The 7876-nt window shown below is 48.3% G+C and overlaps 2 protein-coding genes and 2 long non-coding RNA genes across 6 annotated transcripts in view; 2 read left to right on the top strand and 2 right to left on the bottom strand.

Moving 5' to 3' along the window:
- Positions 1 to 3773, bottom strand: part of smcr8b (Smith-Magenis syndrome chromosome region, candidate 8b) — a 6224-nt gene extending 2451 nt beyond the window's left edge. The window contains exons 1-4 of the mRNA XM_017035191.2: positions 2845 to 3773; positions 1847 to 1982; positions 1476 to 1752; positions 645 to 1396 (exon numbers count right to left, since the gene is read on the bottom strand). Of these exons, the coding sequence (XP_016890680.1) occupies positions 645 to 1396; positions 1476 to 1752; positions 1847 to 1982; positions 2845 to 3030 (1351 nt within the window). The 5' untranslated portion in view covers positions 3031 to 3773. The remainder of the gene's footprint in view (positions 1 to 644; positions 1397 to 1475; positions 1753 to 1846; positions 1983 to 2844) is intronic.
- On the top strand, positions 2007 to 3232 carry LOC112487469 (uncharacterized). Its single transcript, XR_003050560.1, has 2 exons — positions 2007 to 2588; positions 2829 to 3232. It is a non-coding gene; the product is annotated as an uncharacterized LOC112487469 (long non-coding RNA).
- Positions 3774 to 3925: 152 nt separating the features above from the next.
- mief2 (mitochondrial elongation factor 2) overlaps positions 3926 to 7876 on the bottom strand; it is a 5314-nt gene continuing 1363 nt past the window's right edge. For 2 of the 3 annotated variants that reach the window (XM_008316627.3, XM_008316626.3), the window contains exons 2-8: positions 7611 to 7770; positions 7185 to 7350; positions 7009 to 7103; positions 6326 to 6502; positions 6063 to 6226; positions 5120 to 5272; positions 3926 to 5024 (exon numbers count right to left, since the gene is read on the bottom strand). In XM_008316627.3, coding sequence (XP_008314849.1) covers positions 4526 to 5024; positions 5120 to 5272; positions 6063 to 6226; positions 6326 to 6502; positions 7009 to 7103; positions 7185 to 7350; positions 7611 to 7748 — 1392 coding nt within the window. In that variant the 5' untranslated portion in view covers positions 7749 to 7770 and the 3' untranslated portion in view covers positions 3926 to 4525. Of the gene's footprint in view, positions 5025 to 5119; positions 5273 to 6062; positions 6227 to 6325; positions 6503 to 7008; positions 7104 to 7184; positions 7351 to 7610; positions 7832 to 7876 lie in introns of all 3 variants that reach the window. The other variant, XM_025058519.1, reaches the window with a different exon arrangement.
- Positions 6387 to 7876, top strand: part of LOC112487470 (uncharacterized) — a 2537-nt gene continuing 1047 nt past the window's right edge. Inside the window, exons 1-2 of the long non-coding RNA XR_003050561.1 lie at positions 6387 to 6517; positions 6982 to 7153. This is a non-coding gene — a long non-coding RNA (uncharacterized LOC112487470). The remainder of the gene's footprint in view (positions 6518 to 6981; positions 7154 to 7876) is intronic.

Here is a 7876-nt window from a genome sequence, read left to right as displayed (position 1 = left end):
GAGCGTTTACAGCGCTGAAACGGCTTTAACGCCTTTAACGGCTGTAACAGCTGTAACGACTGTAACGACTGTTACAGCTGAGGCCGTTGTAGTCCAGGTGTTTCACAGCTCTGAAGTTTTAAACTCATTGGCTACGCCTGCTGAAGTCGGCTCCATTTTGGAAATGGCTCTGCGTTCGATGCCCAGCAGAGGGCGGTCCGTGACAGAGTGACGTGTTAAATCGTAGAATGATGGACTGTCACCATGTTTATCACAATGAACAACAGCAGCGTTAGACCAAAACAAAACCGACTTCAACAGAAGACGTTTTAAGTCAAACAAATGAGTTTAAACTTCATTGTTTTACTCTTTTTTTTCCGACTTCAACAGAAGACGTTTTAAGTCAGTGTTTTACTCTTTTTTTTTGTCAGTGGTGAATTTGTGCGACTTGTAGTTAATTTTCTCTGGTGAATTCAGTAGTTTTGTAGGAATGTTTTAAATGAAGTTCTGAGGCAGTGGACGTCGTCAATAATCACAGCCACAAAACTTCTTTTCTCCTTCTCCAGTAACTTCTTCAAAACAGAGTTAAATCTTATGTTCAACATAATATTTCTGAAGAACGTTAGCACTAGTGTTTGGTGTAGTTGGCTGAGCAGTGGACTCACCTCCACCTTCTGCTCCTCCGTCTACACACTGTGTATGATAGGATTTCTCAGTGCCCAGCACCTCGATGCTGTCACTGCTGCTCACACTTCCTGTCAGGTCCAAGAGAACAGTGAGGTCAGAGGTCATGGTCTCCTCCTGCTCTAGTTTTATTGGTATTTCCTCCACGCAGGAGCAGAAAGACTCCAGACTCACAGGTTCTGACCGTGACACCCCGGCGCTGCTCTTCATCACCTTCTGTAACTCTGCCTCCGAGCTCTCCTGCTCTTCCTCCTCGTTCCCTTTGCTTCCGAGCTCAAACAGGAAGTTGGTGAGAGTTAGCTTCCTGTATAGTGAGCCTGACACGCAGGAAGTTCGCAGGACACTGCGGTCTCCTTGAAGGCGGCGCTCGGTGTCCGCCAGCTGCTCCTGCATGAGGCTGAGAAAGTAGGCGTTGCAGAGCTCCTGCAGGGGCTTCAGAGAGCACTCAGACCTGCTGGGGCTGAGGGCGGAGCTGAAGGTGAAGGTGGAAGGACGCCGCTCAGGTGGCTGCAACGGCGTGGGATCGGTGAGGGAGTCGGCCGGGTCGTAGGGCAGAAAGTCAGGCTGTTGGAGCTTCCTGTTGGGGTAGGATGTGACCTGGCGAAGGAGATCTCTGTGATTCTGGATCGAACGTTCCACAGCTTCAAGGTCTTGGGCCACGTCTCCATCTGCTGGGGACACGTGCACCGAAGACGGCTGTTCTGTGTCCTGCAGCAAAGTTAGGCGTGTGTACCTGAAACAGAGACTGTGTTTAATCAGCTGATGATGGTCAGGACTCAGTTAGTTTGTCTGTTGGTGGATTCTAGTCTTACTCCAGATCAGTGAGTTTTCTCTGCAGCTCCATTGAAAACGCCTGTCTGTTTCCTGTCTTCAGGCTGTCGGACGCCTGAGAGAAGCAGGACGACAGTTCGACGAAGTTCTCCATCAGCTTGGACTGATCAGAACACACGTAGGCCATACAGAAAGGACGCACCATGCCCCGGGCCTGCAGGTCATACAGAGTCAGGTACTGAACGTACGCGAAAGCATCTTCCGCTGAATCTCCCAAGATGACTTTGGAGTCCTCGCTGAAGTTCAGCCGGGGGCCAGAGGAGGCGTGGGAGGCGGGGGAGGTGGGGAGGGGTCCAGACGCCTGGTACCGGGGAGTCCTCGCTGAAGTTCGGCGGGGGGCCGGAGGAGGCGTGGGAGGCGGGGGAGGAGGGGAGGGGTCCAGACGCCTGGTAGTCCACAGACATGATACGAACGGAGAAGTGGTTGAGATCAAAAGAGCCGATGACCGCGGGGTCGTCCGGTATGGTCAGCACGGGCTTCGGACCAACCTGCAGAGAGGTCAGCAGGTTAGAGGACGTCCAGTTGTGGATTATTCAGTGTTAGTAACACGGGTCGGGCCGAGAACTGTGGTAGTTGTTGGTCACGTGTGTTTTCATTATGTTTAAACATGTTTTGATTTGAAATATCGACAGGAAACAGTCACGTGTGCAAAAAATATAATGTAAAAATGAACTTATATCAAAAATTAAGTTTATTAAAATTGAAACTTAGTTATCAGCTCCCTGCAGTACCTCAGTGGACCACCGGTTGAAGACTACTCTGAAGTATAAGAAATGACTACATATTTGTGGTAAATCGTATAAATTCATGTTTTATTTATTTTATTTGACTTTTATAACCTTTATTAGTCAGAGTTTCCTCCGTCACTGCAGATGTTGAATTTGTGAAGAACTGTTGACGTCACGTGTATTCACTCCAGCAGATTTTTTTTTTTTTATTTAAAGATACAAATAAATGTTTATGACGTGACGTTGACATCGAGTCCATCTTGTGATCTCCAGGGAACTGAAACTACTGAACAATTCGGCTCCACATCAAACGGCGATTCGCTGCTCACAGATCGATAAATCGGCAAAACATCATGATAAATAAAAGTATATATGAGTGACAGGCTGTTAAAAATACTTTTTTTTTATTGCGAAATGTAGTAAAAACGTTTTTTAAAAAGACGTTGTTAAAGCGGTGGCAGAAATTCACTGAAAATGGAAATATCATCCACAAATAAACAAGAATTAAATAGAAATGATGGAGTGAATCTGAACATTTGAAACAGAACCAAGAATGAAAGTTCTGGAAGAGTCAGTGAACTGTTGTTGTTGATGTTTCCTCTGTAGGAGTGGAGGTTCATACCTGCTCCGAGAACTCGGCCACCAGGACGAAGTCTCGGTGGAAGTGTGCGGAGGAGCTCCAGGGGCGGCACGGGGGGAGCAGCGGCACCGACAGCTCCTCCGGCAGAACCGCAGCCTCCTGCTCTTCTTCTCCCTCATCGAACTCCTCCGGGCCGGTGAAGGCCAGCAGGTCCGGAGACCCGATCATCTGAGTGACGCTGGAGGAGAGGCGAGCGGGGGGGTCGACCCATGGAGGGTCGTGACGGATGACGCACGGCCTTCCGTCGGTGAGTCAGCTGTTCACACAACACCGACCGCCGCGGACTTTTTTAAAAAACTTTTTGCTGAGTAAATTAACGACACGTGACGCGACGCATAGGAAAGATATAATTCTGTAAAAAAAAAAAAAACTCCGATTAAAAAAACCACTGATGTTAAAGAAGTTAACGGTGAAGTCGAAGCTCCGGTTCAGTCCGGCGGGGACAGAAGTCACGGCCTCACCTTCATCTGGAGATCAGTCCATTTAACAACAACAACAACAACAACAACAGTCGTGTCCTGTTGTCACGTCTCTGACCCGTGGAACTCAACCCTCACCCTGCCATGTGACGGACGGACAGCGGGTCAGTCCCCGCTCCGCCCCGCCCCTCCCTGACAGTCCGAGACTTTTTATAAACACCAAGGAAACTTCCGGTCGTTACTTTCAAAATACAACATTTCCAACGTCAGATAAACGGATGAATCCTTTTTTTCTCTTCAGGACACGACGGAACGTTACTGTAACAGGTGGCGTTTTTATCTAATTTTTAACAGAAAATATTGGTTTATCTTTTAAATCTTATTCTATACCATAGATCGTCAAACAATAAAAATGGACCGGGACGTCAGGCCGAGTTCCGGAAGTAGACTTTCAATTGGTCCATTTAATTTGGAATAAACTATGAATGGAATTCATGGGCTCACAGCGCAAAGCTGGCTGATTTGTAGAACTGAATGGTGACGTCATTGGTTTATAAATCTCAGTATTTTCCCGTGGATGGTCCATCAACATATAATGACATTTACATTATCATCATTTTCATAAAAGATCAACCAAGTGAGAATCCAAACAAGTGCTTTTATTTTTAACTTAAATCTCACTGTTTAATCACAAGAAAGAAACACAAAGTCTCACATTCATCCTGTTTAAAAGCAACCAGATAAAAATGAAACCAAGTTCACACAGAAACACACCCTGACGGTCTGACGACCACAGAGTCCTCACGTCCTCTGTTGATTCTCTTCTGCATAGCTGAGTTTAACGTGGACTAATTAATCAAACGATGCAGATTAATTAGAGGAGACGATCGGGACGATGAACCGAACACCACGGGAAATACTGAACTGGACGTTAGAAAAAACAAACTGATGTTTTTATGGCATAATAATAATGATGATGATGATGATGATGATCACATGATTCTAAACAGCATCAGGTCGGTCTGAGAGTCACCTCCTCGTAGCTCCTCCTCCTCCTCGTAGCACAGATCAGTTCATGGTTCCTGCCAACTGTTCTCTGTTCCTCAACAGTTCTGCCATAAAGTCACGCTAAAGAGACTCAGATTTTTCAGAATCTACTGTTTCCTAACACCACGTATTTGGATGATACAGGATGACACTGTTAATCTGAGTGACAGCTGTGTGTGTGTGTGTGTGTGCAGGGGTCACATGAGCAGGATCTCGGGCTCTGACACAGCACAGTAGAGCATGAAGCCCACCTGGTCCACCTGGTCCTCTGACAAGCCGCTCAGCAGATTGACAGCTGGTTTAAAGTAACTCTGCAGCGCCCCCTGTTCCAGGTAGCCGATCATCTCTGTGACACACTGTTGGAATCTGGTCTCCAGGCTGATCTCAGACCAGTCGCTCTCGCCGTCACTCAGGTGCAGGATCACGTTGGCCAGCGCGGCGGCGTGGAGCGGTCTCAGGGCGTGGTTCAGTCTGCACGCCGCCTTCAGGATTTTGAGCGTGTGTCGGCGACACCCGCCGTCCGCGGCGTCCAGTTGAACCAGACGCTGAGTCTCCCAGGGGTAGAGTGAGAGGTGCCAGGCGTTGACCCAGGGGGAGGTGAGCTCCGGTTGGGCGGTCAGGACAACGTCCTCCTGCCTCAGCAGAGGCAACACGGTGATGAACAGAGGCTGGTCGTCTCCATCCTCGTCCTGTGGCCTGACACGTCACAAAGACTCCCACGATATTATTTCAAATGTGAAAAATACAGCTTAACGATGAGTAAAGAAACACACACACTCACACTCACTCACCTGATCTCCAGTTTCAGCTCAGGTCCACCCAGAACTGGTCTGACGCTGCAGTCCATGGAGCTGCTGATGGACGGCCAGTTGATGGTTTCCATGACAGCTTTAGTGAACATGTTGACGACAGCCTCTGCAGACAGGTAACCACCCACCAGGTACCTGCAGCACACACACACACACACACACCACACACACACAGACTGCTTTCACTGATGCAGAGTGGAGGTTCAGTGAAATAAACACCCCACTCGTTGTGGCCCGGAGCCCACTGTACACCTGGGCCACATCAGTCAGGATGAACTTTTACCACTGTTTCAGGACCAGGTCGATTTTTGCCTCGTGAACGTTGTAACTTTTTTTTTTTTTAATTTCTAACCTGCTTCTAAGAGAAGATGAATATGAAGTGGGGGGGTCAGGGGGGGGGTGTGGTGGTCCCTCCATCAGACAACAGTCTGGACTGTGACTGCAGTCCAGGGTGTGTATTATGTGAAGTGAAGGTCTTGACTGAGTCCTGTTTACATCACACCATCATGTGAACTGACTTCTAAGATCACTCTGTTTTTCTACATTATGTAACGCAGTTGACGAACCTGCAGATCCTCCTTCACTTTATTTTCCCCCACAAGGGGGCAGTGTAACACCAGCTCCAGCAGTGAGCGGCAGCAGTGCTGTGAAAGGTATTTGATCAAAGTAACTCAGATTGACTTCCTCTGGAAAAAAAAGTTGTTCTGCCCCCTAGTGGATTAGAATTATGGTAACACTGTATACAGTACAAATAATATATCATATACAAAACGTATGTCATAAACAAAACTACATGACGATTTTATAAAGTTTTGTTATGTTTATGAAACATCTACAGGGCTTTAATAAAGGGAGAGTTGACCCCTGTGACCTCAACAGTTCAGGGTGAATGTGTGTGTGTGTGTGTGTGTGTGTGTGTTATCACCTGTCCCAGTAGCTCTGTCCTCTGGGGAAATATTCCAGATTCACTCTGCGGACCATCCAGTGCAGCGGGTGTGTGAGCAGCGTCTCCTCTCCTGGGATGAGACGCCACAGAGAAGCTTCCAGCAGCAGAGGCACCAGCAGACAGGCGTGGTCTGCACACACCACCTAAACACACACACACACACACACACACACAAAACCAGTGTCCAGTGGACGTTTGTCTCATGTCTGAATGAAAAGACTCCACTGTTCTCGTGGCGCCACCTGCAGGTCGTCCAGCAGAGAACCTCCCAGACTCATCTCTCCCAGAGGCATGTCAGGCTGACGGCCGTGCAGGAATCCTTGGATCTCAGTGCAGATGTCCAGAGCCAGAGACTGAGCTCTGTGGACGTCCAGTGGAGCCAACGCTGCCCTGCTGTGGTAGAACTGCTGCAGACGATGCTGTGAAGACCCCCAGTGGGGGGGGGCGGGGGGGGGGGGGGTCACATTATAATCCAGTGATAAAACTATCACACGTTTCTCTGTTTCATTTAAACACTGGGCTGGGGGGGGGGGGTTTGTTTCTGTCGTGTAACCGTTTCAGCTCGACTTCTTTTCTATTAACGTTCTTAAGTTCCTGAATGATCAGGCTTTATTTAAGGGCAAATCACACTCCCCCAATTACCCTCTTAAGTCCAGTCATGCATTAGCGGCTGCTCTGCAGACACATCATTTCATGTAGCTATTACTCTGCACACCAACGCAGGGCTGTTTCATGCTTGTTTGACTTTGTGATTCTGCAGGGCTCCGGGGGCCGGTGTGCAGCCCATGAGCACCGTGCTTTACAAAACATGTCTCACATGCATAAATGAATGAGCCGATGTCGACCGGAGCTTTCACAGCAGCTGCTACGACTGAATTCATAATCTGTCTCTTCAAAGGCTGGAGCCCACGGGACGGGACGGTACCTGCAGCGTGACGACACTCAGCTGGATCCTCCTGGACTTGGACTCAGGTCCGGAGACCTCCAGAGACGACACGGGCGATTGTTGGCACAGGTCGTCTGTCACAGGACAAAGGTCAGGGACAGCTGTGGAGGAGCGCCGAGCGGCGGTGAGAAAATGTTTCATCGAGCAGGAAATACCTTTCTGCTGTTTGGCTGCTTTGGCGACATGTTTCAGCACGACCCCCTCGATGCCATTTGTGATCAGTGTGGGCGATGATGTCACCAAACTTAACTCCTCCCAACTCTCTGCCATTTTCTCTTTCACCTTTTCATCCTCTGCTGCACGGCCGGCACGCTCAATCAGCTGCAAAAAAAAAAAAAAAAAAGAAATTGTTAAATTGTTTTTCTGATCACAGAAAAAAAAAGTACATTCACATCAGTGATGAGGAAAAAACCACCTTTAAACACGTATGAAAACCTGTTTACAGTCATTTTAGTTGGAAAGTGAAAAAGTAGGTTCAAACATTTAGACATGTACACAGAACCACACAGTCATAGATCTATTAAGATTCAAGCGTGGACCGATCTTGACACACAGACGTGGCCCACTTCTAGAACACTCACCCGTTTCACAGCCAGTGTAGCGATTCCTAGCATGGCAGCTCCACCAACTCCCAGAACCAGCCGGGCGTTTGACAGCAGGAAGTCAATCACCATGGCGATGCCATCCTCCCCTCGTCTCCGACTGCCCTGGAAGTTCATCTCTTCCTTTCTTGAGCTTAGCCTTGAGCGAAGAGAAAAGGAAAAACTGTAAGACGACACGACGGTCGGCCATCTCCAAAAACCTGTGGCAGGAAAGAGCACTTAGTGTGAGGGTAAAAAAAATGTAT

Source organism: Cynoglossus semilaevis, chromosome 9 (assembly GCF_000523025.1).
Source record: "Cynoglossus semilaevis isolate Cse_v1.0 chromosome 9, Cse_v1.0, whole genome shotgun sequence".
Taxonomy (NCBI): Eukaryota; Metazoa; Chordata; class Actinopteri; order Pleuronectiformes; family Cynoglossidae; genus Cynoglossus; species Cynoglossus semilaevis.
The sequence above is the reverse complement of the archived record's forward strand: the minus strand, read 5'-3'. Positions and strand labels throughout refer to the sequence as shown.